The sequence below is a fragment of the Protomyctophum bolini genome (assembly GCF_963924005.1).
Source record: "Protomyctophum bolini genome assembly, chromosome: 24".
Classification (NCBI taxonomy): Eukaryota; Metazoa; Chordata; class Actinopteri; order Myctophiformes; family Myctophidae; genus Protomyctophum; species Protomyctophum bolini.
In genome coordinates, this window is record NC_137885.1 from 27,369,989 (window position 1) to 27,389,842 (window position 19,854).

A 19,854-nucleotide genomic window follows, 5' to 3' on the forward strand; every position below is an offset into this window, starting at 1 on the left:
TGCTCGTGGGTGCTGCAAGAGTCCGGATATTGAATGTGGAGAGTCTGAGGGGCCGCTTGCATCTTAGTATAGCATCAGGTGCCCTGCACCCGTTAGCTACGCCCCGCCCAGGTGGGTTTAGGGGCGCTGCATCATCCGGTCTGTCTGGCAGACGCGCTTTGGTACCTGGCACTGTTATGTTCCTGGGGACTCCCGCCCCTGGAAGTATAGGATTTGTGTTTCGGGTGTAATGATCCATAGTTTCCTTTCATGGCTGTTTACATTCGAGGGTCGCCGGTCCTCTCGAACGGAACAGTTTAACGTCATGCCCAGGACATATTACAGAAGAGTATTACAGTCAAGCATAATACAGTAAGACGCCCTGAGGGCTAGAAGCGACCTCGCCCCGGCAGACTGCTGGGCGAGCACTGGCGCTTTGGCATGGGTGGGTCAGATGAACATCTGGAATTAATTCTGTACTGGCCATATATGGAGCACGTCTTGAGTGTACAGGGTTTGATGAGGTCTGGCCATATATGGAGCACGTCTTGAGTGTATAGGGTTTGATGAAGTCTGGCCATATATGGAGCACGTCTTGTGTACAGGGTTTGATGAGGTCTGGTCATATATGGAGCACATCTTGAGTGTACAGGGTTTGAAAGTCTAGGTCAGTGACCATGATGGGGTGTACTCACCTTGACTTCCTCGGGAACCCCAGAGCCTCCTCTCTGCCATTGATTGCAAGTCTCAGTGCATGATCCATCACTACAACGAACAGGAAGGGGGCAAGAGTGTCACCCTGTAGGACGCCTGCTAGAATCTCAAATGTTTTGGTGTCAGTCACAGGTTTGGACCTTGGCTCGAGTCTGGCTGTAGCTTGACTATCATCTGGACCAACTTTTCTGGAACTCCGTAGGCACGTAGAATACTCATGAGTTTCCCCTGGTGGATGGTATCGAAAGCCTTTTGGAAGTCAATGAAGTTGATCACCGCTGAAATTTTCAAGCCTGTTGAAATCAGCTGCACTGATAACTTTGGGGTGGGACCGTCTAGTTTGAATGGACAGATAAGAGTTGCTAGCGGCTCCATATATGCAGATATAGGTGATGATCCAGTCTTCTCAATATATGGCTATCCAGGGTTTGTTGAGGACAGTGTCGTGATCTTCATATTATGGAGACGGCCATATATGGAGCGTGTCACGAGGCATGATGGAGCCAGCTTAGGTGGATTCCTCTCAATCATCTCCCTAGGGAGGTCCTCGGACATCCCGCTGGAAAGAGACCCCTGGGAAGCCCAACGATGAGATGTCAGAATTATATCTACAAAATCTTCCGAAAACGCCTCGGGATCCCCCAGAATTAAGTTACTAATGTTGCTTTGGAGAGGGAGGTCTGGAGCTCTCTGGTGGAGCAGTTTTCCCCCACGACCCGACTACGGAGAAGCTGTTGAAGATGGATGGACGGACCTTTGTGGTGGTACGTGTCAGTCTGATACCTCGGTAGTTGTCTGCTTTTGAGAGGTCTCCAGCTTTAGGCACTGGGATGATGTTAGGTCTAGAATAGTTCTTCAAGTCACTTAATATATAGCTTCACACTAAAGGGGGTTAATCAAACACAAACAGTTGGTTGGCCAACCTGGCGGGAAGGAAACAACAAGATACGGAAAACATTTGGCCAACCAATTAAAAACAGATTCAACACACATACCACATACTGTACCACACACACACACACACACCCTTAGGCCCATCACAATTACTACATAATAAGTATTTGTGATAATCGCAATACTTTTGGGATGATAGTCATAATAGTCATACTCGTTCCCATGTTGAAACGTAGTGGAAGTAGCAGATCTAGGAGCTCAAAACCGTTTTGATCTCGTAGATCTGATACTTTCACTATTCATGTATTTTTATTGTAATTTAAATAATGTATTAATACTTGTGATGGGCCTAATGTACCTCAATGTACCAGCTTGAGCGATACATTTGGGGATTCCAGACAACATAGCGCGCCCACTATCGTTGACCGGCTGGGGAGACCCTTGAGTCTCGGCCCTACCCCCGGCGTTCTGAGGTCACTGTCCTGGCAGGGAGACCATCGACCCTACCCCTGGCGTTCCCAAGGAGCATTCCAGACATCAAGGGCAGCAGGCATAATTTTCCTAAAAAAAAAAGGTGTTAAAAACAAATGTTAGAAATGACTACACATGTACGTGCCCATCGGCCTACTTGAGAACGATGCAACTAGGGAACCTAATAATACCCGTTGTCAACTTGTCATAGCACCCGTTTTAACGGGTCCCTTTTGTGACCATACTATATGGAGGTCTCTGCATCTGTCTGTCTGTGCCTGAAGAGTGCAAACTGACTGTGACAAGTGGACTAGTGGTTAAGTAATCAATTAACAGGTGTGGGGTTGCCGTGGCAATCAATTGGCTGAGGCAGAGACTGGAAATTGCACAGTTGAGGGACTTGGGCTCATTAGGTCCACTGGCAGAGCATGACCAGAGCCTTTTGTGGTGTTTCTGGACAACGGTGTATGCCACCGACTCAAGGCCGGGCACTGCACTCCCTGTGGGGGTGTGGAACGCGTGTGTCAAGTTTGAAGTTGGTGGGGCAAACTGCGGTTGTCCTTGAGTTACGTGCATTACAACAGCACGCACGCAGAGACGTGGCACATTTATAGTAGGATTTGGGACCACAATCGGGCATAGCTCCGCCCTAATTGCTACATTCACTACATTTCTAAAAAAAAAAAAATCTCTGAAATGACAAATAAAAATAAACTAAGATTGCTGCGTTTAAAGCAACCCCAAAAATGATCAAACATTAGCCAAATTGGTAATTACATCAGAAAGGCAAAGATTTTGAAAATAGCTGATCTACAAGCTCACAACAGCTCGCAGTACAAGGTATTGCCTTTGCCACTGCAATGCTGTAGCTACAAAAAATATTCTAACAGCAATGATGAATACTATTAAAAAGTATTGATAAGCAGTATTGGGATAAGTACTCTCATTTCTGACTTGAAGGTTTCTTCAACAAATGTTCATGTTTTAGAGAAAGTAAAAGATGAGTGTTTATTGGTTTATTTTCATTTGCTGCTTTGTTTCGTTTGAACGATTTTAGCTATTTTTGACAGTAGGACTATAACAAATGAAATAAATCGCTATAAGATTTTGTAAAAAAAGAAAAAAAAAAAGAAAACATTATTTAGCACCATGTTCGAATGCCCCCACCCCCATGTCAAAAATAGATAAAAATCACTAAAACGAAACAAAGCAGCGAAAGAAAATGTACACTCATCTTTTACTTTCTCTAATAACCTAAAACATGAACCTTGGTTGAAAAAAATCTAAAGTTGTTTAAGTAAAAGTATCAATAGTGCTGTATAGAAATACTGTTTCTGTGCCAGTCCAGAATTTAAAATGTACTTCAGCAAAATTACAAAAGTATTGGTTTCATAGCTATTGAAAAATAGCAGACCTACAAGCTCGAAGCGTGGCACTCGGTGCCCCTCTCTCTCTCTCTCTCTAGCAGGCAGAGCATACCCCTCTCTCTGTTTCTGGCGCCCCCTACTGGTATTAATAAGTCACACACTCGTGTCGTTCCAATTTCACGCATGCGCACACCACTCATGCTCATGACTACACAGGTACACGGACATTGCTGGTTGTAGGAGTGGTTGCACCACTCAAAAATATTGGGGAAAAACTCAAGTGCAACTACCTCAAAATTTAAAGGAATGACCGGAAGTACTCAAATTCCCTCAAAAACTGTTTTTAACATTGTAACAACATTGTAGTAACCTTGCAATAACATTGTAACAACATGATTGTAACATTGTAACAACACACTCACCGGTCTGCCGGGTCCACAGGCCGGGGAGAGGCAGGGAGCCAAATCTGTACCTCTCCCCCCCCGCTGTTCTGAGGAGGGTTCCAAGAGCACCAGGCATCATTCTCCTTTAAAAACAAACAAAAAAGTATATATATTATAAAAAGACCCGTCTGAAGTGTACTGTACTGTACTGTACTGTACTGTACTGTACAAGCCCTCCTCCATGGCCCGTGTGTGTCTGTGTCAGGCTGTGCAACAGTGACACTTGGTGAACAAACGCTATAATACTATTTTCGTGCTCGGACACAAGGACACAGCCACACACATAGCTGTCTATAGGAGTGGTTGCGCCACTCAAAAATCACACCCGTGTGAAGTGAGGGGTGCTCATCATCATCGTACATCATCATCAAGAATGGTGGTCCCTTAGTGGTCCCTAGTGTTCCCACCGACATCTGACTGGTTAGCGGATTTGCTCGTCTACATATGACATACATATTTTCCCTTCATTGTCAATGGCAATTAATGTTTTGATGTTTAATTTACGTCATATTTGAAGTAAATTTGACCTAATTTCTCCTGTTATTGGCAAATATTGAGACGTGTGGGGACAAATGCTGTATTAAATAAAAATCACACTCGTGTGAAGTGAGGGGTGTATTATCATCGTACATCATGACGTAACGTGTGTCGATTTGCTCAGACACACATGACGTAAATTCACCATTCATCATCAATGGGAACTGAAAAAAAGAACCTAACAAAAAACGTTTGAATTGATTTCGGAATGTGGATGCAAACTTTAATTTTAAGATTTGTCACAGGTGGTTATCCCATTTAGGCCCGACGTTGAAATTAAAATAATTTATACTTAAAATGTATATATATTTTTTTCAGGTGCTTTATGTTCATGGAGAAGAGTTACGTTTCCCTCCTCCTCTGCTCACACGGTGTGTGTTTTCCCCCTTCATCACCACACAAAGCCACGTGAAACACCGTTTTATTACGTGTATAGATTATGAATACAAAAGGAAAAGTAAAACATCTGAACATTAATCCAGACTGAGCAGTGTAGTCGCGATCCCCCACAGAACCTCTTGGGATTCTTATTATAAAATTATGGTTCACTAGATGCCTGTCATGACTCATGATGATTCTTATTATATAATTATGGTTCACTAGATGATTATTATATAATTATGGTTCACTAGATGATTATTATATAATTATGGTTCACTAGATGATTATTATATAATTATGGTTCACTAGATGATTATTATATAATTATGGTTCACTAGATGATTATTATATAATTATGGTTCACTAGATGATTATTATATAATTATGGTTCACTAGATGATTATTATATAATTATGGTTCACTAGATGATTATTATATAATTATGGTTCACTAGATGATTATTATATAATTATGGTTCACTAGATGATTATTATATAATTATGGTTCACTAGATGATTATTATATAATTATGGTTCACTAGATGATTATTATATAATTATGGTTCACTAGATGATTATTATATAATTATGGTTCACTAGATGATTATTATATAATTATGGTTCACTAGATGCCTGTCATGACTCATGATGACGATGCCAGCCAACCAAGTATACGCATCACCATGACGATGCCAGGCGTGTACTGTATATCCATATTATGAGGTTTCTAGTCTGATGTCAGTGCTGGATATCGCTGTTGTCTCCATACTGTATATGGAGCTCCACGTGAAATAACGCAGGCTTTCACCTAGTGCTCCATATATGGAGAAAAGCTATACTATACACTATGCCCAGGTCTCGTGACATTGCACGCGCCGGTAGGCGTGACAGCCTACCGTGACGTGAGCCTTGCATGCCCTAATAGTATTGTTGTATTGTATGCATATTTATCCACTGATTGCGAATGCAGTGATTGCGAACGCAGTGAGCACTTACTATGAGACCTAGCAGATCATGTCTGTCTGTCTGTGTGTGTGTGTGTGTGTCTGTCTGTCTGTCTGTCTGTCTGTCTGTCTGTCTGTCTGTCTGTCCCGCTATACGTCCAAATATGGAGTGTACTGTACGTCCAAATATGGAGTGTGTTGCATCAATCACAAACAAACCACTCCGCTCCATATATGGGCACAAAAGGGGCCAGGTCCACATATACAGTAACAGCGGGACAGACACACAGACAGACAGACAGACAGACAGACATGATCTGCAGCTGCGTTCGCTTCCCGTGTTTGCGCGTCTTACTGGTTTATATAGGCCTGTATTTTATAGATGGTTTTACTAGGTTGGGGTCATTGCACTGTATTGAATCAATTTCCATGAATCAGCCGTTTGCATTCTTCTATTTTATACGTAATGTCATTTTGAGCATTATAATTAATAAAGATCGCTCTTATAATTAGTACATTGTTGTCTGTGGTGCTTCCAGGGACTGACATTTACTACCACAACGCTAGAACCCACATTTATTACAATATTTTCAGACAGTTATCCACTTAAAGCCTCAAACCTGTACTTGGCATGTCATCTATTCCCTCTATACCAAACCTCTTTGCAAAAAATAGCGATCTACAAGCTTGTAGATCGCTTGTAGATTGTAGATTTTTGGCTAAAGTTCCCCTCAGAATAGGGATAATCGACGTTCAAGTGGTTAATCAGACCAGTGTGTGCCCAGTGGAAACCTCGTATGAATCTGATCTCAGGTCAGAATGGGTTAAGATCCACAAGACACCCTTAAATCTGCTTCAAATTGGTCGTCCGTGTAAACGGTAAATTATATCACACAAATACCAACAGTCCAATACCTGGACAACCACTGCAGTGGTCCATGGACCACCTTTTGAAAACATCTGCTTAAATGGGTGCGAGATGGATGGATGGATGGTGTGTGATAGGTGTGTGTACTGTATAAAGAAGTGATGCCAGTATTGTATTGTATTGTCTGTATTGTATTATATTTTCTGTAAAGGTTTGGTAGTGTAATGTATTGTATTTATTATTTTCTCGTCTAGTTTCGTTTCATTTGTTGTCTTAATTGTTTGTATGATTATTTCATGTACATTCTCAGTTATTCCTTTGTGCCAAACTGAAAAAGCAATACAAATTTGAATCATAAAAAAAAAAAAGAAGTGAAGCCATATGAATGAACCGATACAGACACCCAGCTGTTTAGAGCTCAGTTAACTTCGACAATAAGTAAATATATATACATATTTTTGTACAAATCGCGACAACTACTCAACGCAGCGTCCGATTGCGGTTAAACTGTGCATGCATATTCCCACTAGGCTGAGGAAGAAATGCCACTTGTCCCAGATATTATTATAGGAGATCCCCCCCCCCAGAGCAGTGTTGTCCATGGTGAGCAAGTTGACCTGGTGATCAGCTACAAATACAGTAATACTTGGACACTGCATTTGATAGCAAGCTGAAATTCGATGTAAACTGTGATTTGCTGTTTAAGAAAGGCCAACAACGCCTCTTTTGTTTGAGGAGGCTCGCCAAATTTTAGGTTGACAAATCTCTAATGAAACTGTTCTACAGTGCATTTATTGAGTCAATTATCTCCTTCTCCATCATTTGCTGGTACGGAAACCTGAACATAAAGGGAAAAAAACACCCAACAGATTGTGAGAACGGCCTCAAAAATAGCTGGAGTACATTTTAGTAGCCTGGATCATGTCTTATCTCTCAAACGCCAGGGGGGTTAAGGGGGTAAATCCTCTTAAACCCCAGGCAGGGGGGTAAAGGGGGTAAATCTGCAACATCGGAGTTGGAACCAGAGACCAATTGGATCTCCATTGACCCACTGAGCGCTGTTCAGAGGTGGACAGCCGCTGCCCCCGCCGGTACAAATATTTTCTATGTGTACCGTCCATGTTTTTTTTTTTTACTGTGTTTTATGTGATTCATGGGTCTGCCTGTTATGCTTTGCTCTACACCAAATGGCCCTTCGGGGACAAACAAATAAATTAACCTGAACATAATCCAAAAAAAAATGAGCGACAGTTCTTTGTGACGTTTGTTCCGGTAAGGGGGTTCGTACTTTGTCTCCACCATCAGTTGTCTTCAGAGGAGGCTGCTCTGTTGGAGGATTCCAGACGAGATGGCAGGTGTAAGTAAGGGCCGCGTGGACACCAGACAGCGAAGTCCGATCATCACACGCGCGGAAGGGGACCTTCCGGCGTGCCTGAGGGAGTGTTTTAGGGTCAGCCTAACTAGCCCATCTCCCAAAGGCAGGGTCACCCCTACACACCTGATCACATCTGAACCTCTCCCACCCTGTACCGCTGTCGTTCCAGGATACCAGCCCTTTAAAAGAAAAAAAAATACAAAAAGGATTAAAAAAACAAGTAAACTTCTTTCTTCTTTTTTTTTGCTTTTTCTGTTTTTATATGCGTCTATGGAGTTAACACATAAGAAATACAAATGCAACGGAATGCGACTGAACTAGGATAATGGCAGACTATCTTGTGTGGAATAGACTTGTGTTTATCTCAGTAGTTCACGGTGTCTGTTTGAATCACTATATAAAAGGACTATGGAGTCTAATAGAACACTGCAGGTGTTTTAAGCATTATGTTGCACTTTAGCTATTGAAAAATAGCAGATCTACAACCTCGTAGCATGGCACAGAGTGCCACGCTACGAGCTTGTAGGTCTGCTATTTTTGAAAAGTCCTAAAAATGTGGCGCCGTTTTGTTTATTTGCTGGTATTAGAAAAACAGCGCACTGGAGAGGAAATATGACCAGAGGGCTGTGGAAGGTACTTCCACAAGGCGTCAGAGAGAGACACTCGCTGTAAGCATTGGACCAGGGCTATGAGCTACTATAGGCTGCCTGCTTCACTGGGGCTTAATGTTGTGTCAGCATGGCATACATCACAACCAAAACACAGCTCAATGCAACAATATGATTCACTTCACAACATCACACAGAAAAGGCCAACCCCACCCTAGCCGCAGTTTGCAACTCTAGATCCCATTATAAAAAAAAATCTAGAGTTGCAAATTGCGGCTAGGTTGCCTATTTTTTGCCTATTTTGTTCAAAATGGTAAAAAATCAAATAGTTGGAAAATGTAAAGTAAAGTAGCCTATATACATGTTTAATATCAAGGTCTAACATTTCTACAATTCCTACAAAGCCTGTATATTCGGTCATTTTGGGGCATAAACAAGAATAAAAGGCTAAGATTAATAGTCTGACAAGTATGTACCGTGCATGTTCACATACACTTTACATTAATTATAATTTTCCAAATTTCATTTTACATTTTGGATAACAGATGCAGTGGTTTAAAGCAGTGCCAAAGACCTTTTTGTCAAACAATACTTGTCTACAAGTATCAATGGATCAGAGTAAAAAAAACATGCATTTTGGCACACTAGAAAGAAACGCCAGTCCTCGAGATGAAATATTGAGCACCACTGATACAGAAAACTGTCGGGATTTTGAAGACATTTTTTTAAATTTCGACACCAGGCCTAAATGGTTAAAACAGTGAAAATGCTCTGGCATAAAGACCACACTTTTTTGTCTTGCGAGCTACTTTCAAAACGACGAGCTCACCAAGATCTACCCACCAAAAAACAGTATTATCCCATTGCTGATTTATTTTTAAATGTACCTAGCGGCGCACTTGAGGAATAGATGGGAGGAGGGGAGGAAATGGAACTGGTAGGGTTTTAAAAATATATATACAGTATAACTGTATAATGCTACTGACATCTGCGCAACACACTTGAAAACAAAGACTTTCATTGCATTGTGGGTTTGAGCTGACAGGCACTTTATGTCAATCAATCAAGTCACCTTAATTCAAGTGGCAGGTGCAAAAATACATTTTTATATTTAAATTATATGTATTTTTAGGGGCTTGTCATGTGGTCTACCTGCACAGCCTTTGTGATCTACTGGTAGGTAGGTTAAGCACCTAACTTAGCCTATAATTATTATTTAATGTATTTATTATTTATTTTTAGCATATAATTATAAGGATAAAGATAAAGAAAACTTTATTGTCCATTAACCCATTCTGAACGGGAACCCATTTTGGTGTTGGCATCATGTTTTGCTTTAGCTATTGAAAAATAGCAGATCTACAAGCTCATAGCGCACCACCGAGTGGCGCGCTATGAGCTTGTAGGTCTGCTATTTTTGAAAAAAATCTAAGAACGACTGACATTTTTAGAATCTGATCTCAGGTCAGAATGGGTTAATCAGACAAGTGTGTGTCCAGTGGAAACCTCGTATGAATCTGATCTCAGGTCAGAATGGGTTAAATTGACATAAAATGGAAATTCATCTTTGGCACACCGGCAGTCAGTTACAACAATAAAACATTACAAAAAATACACAGGTGCATTAAAATACTATATAAAATGCATTCACATTAACACAGCAACAGTGATCATGAGCAGTGGGGATTAGACTATTTTTTTTTAAATGTCCACAGCAGTTGGCACTAGTGCACAAACATTTGGCCATTTGGCTATTCTGAGTGGCCAAAGAGCATTGATCACGCCTCCAGGTCTTTAGTTTACTCAAGTTAGGGAATAAGACCTGGTCCTTAAGACACGCAAAATACAGCCATATATGACTAAAACTAAAATCTAAATCTGCTGCCAAAAACAACACTGCTTGTCAGCCTGTAGTAGTCATTTTAGAACGTACCATATCCACTTCAGAGATGCTGTCCGAACTCTCCACCTGGACGTCCACTCCTACGGGAATAGCTGGACCTAGAAAGAAGAAAAAGAAAGAAGTTGTGTTTTATTTCATTGTTCTTTTTCATTCCCCTTTCATAATAGACCTGCCATACCACTGCACTCCACCCCGCTTCCCACTAGGTGGCAGCAGAGTAGTGGAAACATTGCATAATCATCATTGTAATGTCTTCTACTTTATCACTTTGCTTGATGAGAGCTGATTATATACCGTATATTATTAATATTAATGAAATTGATTGAAAACCAACTGCTTTAGACACACCAGTGCAACCAGTGTCATGTTGAATGACCACTTTGAAACACTGAAGAAATGTGTCTGTGATACAATTTACACCAATAGCAGTCTAATAATAATATTATATTAATATCAATAATATTAATTATGAAATAATATTATAATAATGTGTTTCCATTGTCCAAACAGAGTCAAGAGTGCTGCTGATATTGTTAATGTAACACCACGTGACGTGTGTCAAACACTATAGTTATTATTTCAAGTTTCTTCTATACATTATGGCTTTCCTTCTCTTCTGTATAATTATGCTTTTATGGAGAACCTCACTCAAGTTGAGCTGTTCAGACGACTGAAAGCCCATATGCCTCACACAATAGCCTAAGCTATAGCAGTGTTGTTTTCGTCGACTACTTTTTTTCACTGACAAAAACGAATGGAAACTAAATGAAAATTAAGCTACGATGACTAAAACTAAGACTAAATATACTGACAATTTCGACCCAAGTTCAGCTGTTCAGACGACTGAAAGCCCAACAATATGCCTCACACAATAACAATAGCCTAATATAGGCATAAATCTACTTAATTAATGTCATAGCCTAAGTCACTGTATTTATGTACATATAAAAGTTATAAACTCAACGTGTTAATGTTGTTATATGCATGCACGAGCTGGCCTCGTTGTGCAGTTACACATTGGCTCGCTGTTGCCGTTGTTCTCCATTCTTCGTCGAGTGTGCTTTATGTTAATATGGAGAAAACATTTAAAATTACAAAAAAATTATAATAACTCACGTCTGCTCGCACGGTGTGTGTGTATTTCCCCCTCTTCTCTTCTCTTCTCCTCCTGCAAGGCTGCAACATCAAACAAATAAACAACTTCACTTTAGGAAAGTGGCGCGCGAGACGAAAACAGAGCTGCAAGCCTAATTTCTGTTTATTAGGCGCGCGAAAAAAATAGGGGGGCGGGGTGAAATAGGCCTAATTACAAAGCACGACCTTGCCATGAAAGTAAAACGATGTAATAGTTATTATAAATGTTTGTATTTTGTTCTATCCCTCCCAAAGTACACTATTGCGAAGTACTTCACTATATTAATGCATGAACCATGTATGTAATGTACATGTACAGTACATTAATAAAGTGTTGCCATGTGGTCCGTATAGGCTACTCTGTAGCCTGCTGCCTACACTGATACAATGTTACACTGTTCACTTTCTGGGCCACTTTACCAAACAATTATGTGTTAGGCTACATGGCTAGCCAAAAATATAGGTTCTTGAAAATGTAAAACCCCCAAAAGGGTGCTAGGAGTTGGGCTTAAGGTGTTCAATAGGCCACACTGCCACAGAACATTTAAAAATATAAGTTATCTTTTTAATACCTCACGTATTTATCTCCTCCACGGTCTGTGTTTGTAAAAAAACATTTAAAATTAATAACTAATTAATAATTAATAATTTAAACTCACCTTATCTCCTCCTATGCTCGGCAGGTGTGTGTTTTCCCCATTCATTCTTTTCTCTTCTCCCGGGTTCATGCGACCAGCTTCAAAGACGGAAACTTGACAACTAAAGGAAAGTGGCCGCGGTGCAGCCGCGCGAGACGAAAATATCAGAGCTACAAGCCACAATACCAGCGCATACAACTGCTGCGAGCGCTTGTATGTCTGTGCTTTTTAGGCAAACCTCGCGAGCTTTAATATTGCCGCGCATGTGGTCAGGTTTATAGAACTGACACACATCAATCAAGGATATCCAATGCAGCTGTGTAGGACCTAAGGGCACCTATAGCACAAGGCAGAGTGGTCTGCCACATAAAGTAGTCCCTGGAGAAGCAATACACTACAAATATCTTTGTAAATAAAAAAGGGGAAAAAACGATGTATTTAATAGAATTATTTTAAGTCTTTCAGAAAATGCTTTGCTATTTGTGTTTGTTTTATTGTGTAGGCCTATATGGTCTACATTTATCATAGGCCTACATTTATTTCTATGCAATATTTAGGTCTAATATTGTGATGTACTTCATTAATTCATGTATGTAATTTGATTGGGTCCCAGAGGGGCACTAATAAAGTGTTGACACAGTCACACAGAGATGTGGTCCTTGTATAGGTGCCAATTGTCAATGTTTTTATGTTTAAGTGAATTCATGAGTAAGATTAAGAATTAGTTTGGTAAAAAAAAAAAGGGTAAAAAGCTATGCTGGTTATTTGATTGCATCACATGAGTGTCATGTGTGTTTAAAAAGGTCTAGCTGACTGCTGACCTGACCTGAGTGTGACCTAATTGTCCTTTGACGTTAATGTGAGCCAATTTGGACCATTTTGAGGCACCTGTGTGTATTTCTGTGTGATGTCACAGTCTTGTAGTCAGTTGGAGTCGGACATAGAAGGAAGCAACAACGTTTTTTGACCATGACTCTGTAACTGTTGGTGTTTTTTCCCCAGTAGGGGAAGAAAAGTTATTTTTGTCTTGTCGTTTGCGTACAACTACTATTTGTGTTTTCATGAGGTCTACTCCACCAAGTGAAACATTTAGACGGAGTGCCACTACAGTCCTCATATAGGCTACTCTCTACACAGTATACAATGTACACTGTTCACTTTGTGGGCCACTTACCAAACAATTAGGTTGTACATGGCTAGCCAAAAATATAGGTTCTTGAAATGCAAATAAACCCCCAAAAGGGTTACCGTCCTAAAAGAGTTATAGGCTTAAGGTTTGATTGGTATTTTTCTTTTTACTTTTATGTTTTTCAATGTATTTTTTTTACAATATACGATACAGCCTGAGGGGCTGCTCACACAACCAAATAAAGACATATGGACCTACTCAGCGACACAATCAATACTAGTAAACAAAGGAGGACAACTGGACAAGCAAAATAATTGACACTAATTAGCCCCCGGACCCCTGTTTATAAAGATATGCCATGGACGCCCATGAGAGAAAGCTCTATTCAGTGATTCTCAACCAGTTTAATGTCAAGGACCCCAGGCTTGACACCCATTAGCCTACGGACCCCCTAATGGCATTTCTTTTCCTAACCCTGAGGCCGCTTTTTAGAATGGGCCTCAGTCTAAAATGGGTTAAAAGCTAATGGCTATAGGCATATTATATTATTTCAATATAGTATTTCCTGTTACCCGCACGGAAACAGAATGCGAAAATTATCTGCCATCTATAAAGGCACAAATTGATTATTTGGAGAATATGAATATGAAATAGGACAGTTTTTTGTTTTTTTTACATCTCCTTTATTGTCATAATATAACAACAATATTTCAATGTTCATATAGTTTTTTTTGTATATTACAACTTCAGTTGTAATATTACCCAATTACTACCCAGCGTCGATGAGAAACCTATTCTCCAAAGAAAGTGGCAAGTTCTATGACAGAAAAAATTAAAACAAACTAAAATAGTCACAATAGTGAGAATGTGATCCATCTATATAAATATTTAATAAAAAAGAAAAAAAAGAACACATTTTTGCCTAAATGAGAAAAGCAGCAAAATATACCAACCTACATTTTTGAAAAGAAAGTCTTACATTTCCATGGATCACAAATTGCTGACATGTGTCACACACACACACACACACACAGTACCAAAACGTTAACATCTCATTCTCTACATCTACAGCTTATTAGTGCATCCAACATCCATAAAGCACATTAGGGGAAAGGAACTGGTTGGAATAACGTGTTCCTTCCACGCGCTACGTCCAACCAGGGAAACTCCCCCCCCTGTCAGGTGTAAAGGAGCAACTTGGACACTCAAGCATGAAGGAAGCATGAGTTAAGTCCGTTGCTCTCCCCAGGTTGGCGGAGGGTGTGTAGAGCCCAGGGTCACATTAGATGATTGACACAGGGGTGAAAAATGGGTTACAAAATCGTGGGATAAAAAATATAGAATTACATAAAGCACATTATAATTCCCCAAACTGAGCACCACTACACAGCTTCCCACCAGAATAAAACACATTGCTAACGCATTCAACATTCAAACAAGCCACTTAGCACCAAAATAATATAATATGCTTAAAGCTGCTAGACAGAATAACAAAATGAAACAATGCTAAGAAGTTATTGATAACTTAAAATCACACTAAATACATAAAGCACACACAAGTGCAAATGAAAAATCTATAAAATAATAAATAAAACAATTTCCCTAGTATACAGTAGAACAAAGCACTTCCCTGGGGCTCCCATAGAGCGTCGACCCGGAATATAATTTCCCATTAATTTTTCCCATAGAAGTTTCAGATAGTATTTATCTAAAAACCTGTAAGCCTCGGACAAAGCCAACTCGGATGGTGACAAGTCATATACAATAAAGACTTTATTTGTTTATTGTCATGAGTTGTTGTTTCTCCTTCTAATTATTCGTTCGGCCCCCCAAAAAAAATTGTTTATCGTCATGAGTTGCCACCATCCGAGTTGGCTTTGTCCGACGCTTACAGGTCTTTAACCCATTAAGACCTGTAACCAGATTCTCCAAATTGTCTTCAAAATCGTGACAGTTTTCTGAAAGACCTTATGTTTCTACAGTGTATATCAGTGGTTCTCAAACTATTTCATGTCAAGGACCCCAAGAATTATATGCAATCAGCTGCCAACTCCATCTGAAAATATGTTGTTTTCCCAGAAGCAAAGATTTCCGTGTAAAACCGAATGTTAAGGAATATATATTCAAAGATTTCTGCCACATTTTCACGATTTTTCAGTAATGGTTGTTCCAGGTCTTAATGGCTTAAATAAATACCCTATGAAACGTCTATGGGAAAAATGAATGGGACATTATCTTCCGGGCCGCCGCTCGTCGTCACGAAAGGGGGGGGCGGGACGACTGTGACGCTCTATTGCAACAAGAGCCATGATACATAAAGCTACAGCAGGCCACTATGGTTCAGGAGCCATGATACATAAAGCTACAGCAGGCCACTATGGTTCAAGACCCATGATACATAAAGCTACAGCAGGCCACTATGGTTCAAGACCCATGATACATAAAGCTACAGCAGGCCACTATGGTTCAAGCACCCGTAAAGACGTGACTATAGCAACACCGGCTATGGCCACCATACTGCACCAACATCCATGGTAACAGTAAAGGCTCAAGTATCTATGGTTACAGTACATATTATATTTAGGAGCAAGTTGGGAATTCTGAGTAAAGGGTCATTTCTAAAGGCCAACTGGTTTCAAGGACGGTGTCCTTTTTTCTTATTTTAATTTTTTTACCCCAGAGCTGCTATTATACGCAACACTGTCATGCTTCCACGGGCGGGAAAGTCATCTGCATAATAGTAGTTATCTGCAGATGGCGAGGTACGAGAACATGCATATACTACATTCAGGAACGCAGAGAGCGGAATTCTCTGGAAAGGTTCAGTAACTTCGCTTTAGCATCCAGCAGCGCGGTCGGATTCTTCTTTGACTCTCGTTTATGACTAGTGCACAACAATGCCACCGTGTCCCAGAGGAGGGGACGGCGGTTAGAAGGAGAAGGAATAAGGTGAAATAGACAAGTAAGCGAAAGAAAACAGGGTAACCGGTATAGGATATGGGGAGCTAGCCTTTCAGGAGGATATTTGGATGTACTCTAGGCAAATACTATGGCTGTTGAAAAGTAACAGCTAGTTGGTTTTGGACATTTTTCTTCTCTTTCCTTTTTTTGTAATACCTAAAAGTATATTTTATGGCTTTGGTTTTTATAGCTGCCAGTGTCAGCACAAGCCAAAACTAAACTAAACAGAACTACACTTGGTGACGGGAGCATACGTCTCCAGAATGGATCTGGGTTTCCATAAACTCCGGTCTAACTCACAGAAACGTCGTAATGATGATAATAAGGCTTTGGACATCAGAGTGCACGTCCTCGAGGAGGGACATGTGGACATAAAGACTCATACATAGTCTGGATTTTCGGTGGTTAGGTACTGACCACCGAACTACAACATGACGTCACTGAGCCGCGGTGAAGACCAAACCACCACCGCCACCTTCTTCTCTCTGTTTTTACTCACCACCGCTCAACGTTATTTCAGCTCACCACCACCGGAGCGGTGGTCAGCTCACCACCACCGGAGCGGTGGTCAGCTCACCACCACCGGAGCGGTGGTCACCTCACCACCGGAGCGGTGGTCACCTCACCACCGGAGCGGTGGTCACCTCACCACCGAAAATCCAGACTATGAATAGGCCTTAAGAGTACCGTCCCAGAGGAGTGACATGTGGACACAGGGACTGAAGTTCAACTCTCTCCTGGATGGAGTCCACTCTCACGGCGTGCCACGACGACGGGGCTCAGGCGGCGTGTGCCAGCCGCTTCCCGGGGGTGAGGCGGGTCAGCATGGCGGTCACTAACTCCGGGAGGTCGTACTCGTGCTTCCAGCCCCAGTCCTGGCGCGCCGCACTGTCCTCCAATGCCATTGGCCAACTGTCCGCTAGAGTAGGGAGGGAGGGAGAGAGAGAGAGAGAGAGAAATCAAGTCAAAATATTAGTTTTCTTTTAATCACACTTCATCTCTAGCAAGTAGGGATGTTAATGTTAATCGCTAATCGATTAATCGCCGTTAAGAAATCCATCAATTAGACGTAACAGTTAATAATTAATCGAAATGTCTGCGGTTCTATCATTGGGTGGTTTTCTGTGCCGTTTTTTTCTAAGGCATGGAGACCTATTCTCGAATACTTAAATATCCGTACCTCCCTAGATTAGACTGCTTGGTGTGACCCAAACGTAGCGGAGACAGTGGATTTTAGATTTAACAGAGAGTGCCTCTCTCACAAGTGTACAATACTATGACTGTAACCCATCCCATGATGTGACCTGTGTTTCTTTGTTTAGTTCTTTTCCCCTTTCATTTGATCCTTTGTCCTGTTGTGCTTGTTTCTTTTGGGGGGGGTATACAATGTTGCTTTTACCTTTGTGTTTGTCTGCGATGCTTTGTGATGTTTTAAAAAAGAAGAAATTAGGTGACACGAGGTGCAAAGTTATTCTTGCCATATATGCTATTTGCTGTCTATATTAAATATTAAAAAGGTAGTAATAGTCCTAGTAGTACCTAATCCATCCCTCCAACATCCACCTTCCATCCATGTAACATCCATCCTCCCAACATCCATGATCCATCCAACAAAGTCAACACTGAAGCAAATCCATCCACTCATTCATCCAAACAACACCAACAAACAGTCCACCCACGCATACACCCACCCACCTATGGCCTAAAGTCCACCCACCTATGGCCTAAAGTCCACCCACCTATGGCCTAAAGTCCACCCACCAATGGCCTAAAGTCCACCCACCTATGGCCTAAAGTTCACCCACCCACCTATGGCCTAAAGTCCACCCACCCACCTATGGCCTAAAGTCCACCCACCTATGGCCTAAAGTCCACCCACCTATGGCCTAAAGTCCACCCACCTATGGCCTAAAGTCCACCCACCTATGGCCTAAAGTCCACCCACCTATGGCCTAAAGTCCACCCACCCACCTATGGCCTAAAGTCCACCCACCTATGGCCTAAAGTCCACCCACCCACCTATGGCCTAAAGTCCACCCACCTATGGCCTGTCGTACGGGCTCCGCGTTGTAGGTGATCCTGAAGTCGGGCAGCGCCTTCTGCATCTCCTGGGCGAGCTGCTGTGGCGTGAAGCTCATGGCGTGGATGTTGTACGTGCGGCTCCTCAGCGCCTCCGCCGGAGCCTCCAGCACCTCCAGGGTGGCCCTCAGACAGTCATCTGTAGGGAGGGGGGAGGGGCAAGAGGTGCAGAGGAAGGGCAGAAGAGGAGCACCAGTGGAGCAACAAGAGGGGCGAAGGTGGGCGGAGAGGATGAAGAAAACATGGAGACATGAGAGAATGGGGATGATGCAGATTGTTTTTTTTTTTTTTTCTACCGAGCTTGCAGAGAGGAAAGCATAAAGCAGAGGTTCCCAACCACCGGACGCGTGACGCCTACCCCCACCGCCACCCCCCTGTGTGTGTGTGTGTGTGTGTGTGTGTGTGTGTGTGTGTGTGTACTCCTACCTATGTACATCATTGGGAGACGTGTGTCACTGCGCAGGTTGCATTCAAACTGACCCGTCTTCGCGGCTGCATGGAAGATCTGGACTGCATAGTCTGGCGGAATGAGGGAAAGATCTGGACTGGTCAAGCGCTTTATCCACATTTTTCATACAGCCCATAAGTCTTTGCGTTTGTGTGTGCATAAGTTCCTCTTTCTCTTGCTGTGTTGCCAGTTTTGCAAGAGAAACAAGTGGCCAGGTCTATGAAAACAAGCACAAATGAAAATAGCTGATCTACAAGAGAGGAGCATTTTTTGACATGTCTATCAGAGCGTGCTGAATGCAGAATGCACAGCGAGTGAGTTGACAGATAGACACAACATGACGAGACAGCAAACACCTATTGTAGTTTTACTTTCACCTGCACCAGGTTTAAAGGAATCTAACCCAAACAACAACACACAAGAGTCACATACTGTTACGATTAACTCGGTTAACTAGATCCTAAATAACTTATTATTATCGCTGTGCTCGGCCGCGATTTCCCTCCCACCCTTCAGCCCCCCCTGGGTTGCACCACTCAAAAACTGGGATGTGCATATGGAGAGGAAATTAACCAGTTAAGTGCTTACCAGTGGTGCCTCCGCCGGGCTGGGAGTCTGCAGAAATGATGCCGGGGTACCTGAGACAGCGGAAGTCCAGCCCGTACCTGTGGTGGTAGTACTGGGAGAGAGACAACGGGACTTGAACCATTCTGACCTGAGATCAGATTCTAAAAATGTTCTTCTACAACCCGACAGTTTTCTGAAAAAGCTATGTTTCTGTGTCAGTCGTTCTTCGATTTTTCAAAAATAGCAGACCTACAAGCTCATAGCGCGCCACCGAGAGCTTGTAGGTCTGCTATTTGTCAATAGCTAAAGCATAACATAATGCTAACGCCAAAATGGGTTAAACACAAAAGAGCAGGGAACATAGTAGGTTCCCCCTATAGGGATGAACCATGAACCGCTCATCTTATCGGTATAT

General features: G+C 41.8%; 1 protein-coding gene across 2 annotated transcripts in view; it reads right to left on the reverse strand.

Moving 5' to 3' along the window:
• The window catches only part of LOC308311390 (L-threonine 3-dehydrogenase, mitochondrial-like), a 77,582-nt gene that overhangs the window by 48,808 nt on the left and 8,920 nt on the right, over nucleotides 1-19,854 (reverse strand). Inside the window, exons 7-10 of one of the 2 annotated variants that reach the window (XR_013963649.1) lie at nucleotides 19,461-19,551; nucleotides 18,851-18,943; nucleotides 18,387-18,563; nucleotides 16,815-17,264 (exon numbers count right to left, since the gene is read on the reverse strand). Coding sequence is in view for 1 of the 2 variants with exons in the window: in XM_080758075.1 (XP_080614201.1) it covers nucleotides 17,125-17,264; nucleotides 18,387-18,563; nucleotides 18,851-18,943; nucleotides 19,461-19,551 (501 nt within the window). In the remaining variant the exon portion in view is untranslated. Of the gene's footprint in view, nucleotides 1-16,668; nucleotides 17,265-18,386; nucleotides 18,564-18,850; nucleotides 18,944-19,460; nucleotides 19,552-19,854 lie in introns of those variants that run through there. The other variant, XM_080758075.1, reaches the window with a different exon arrangement.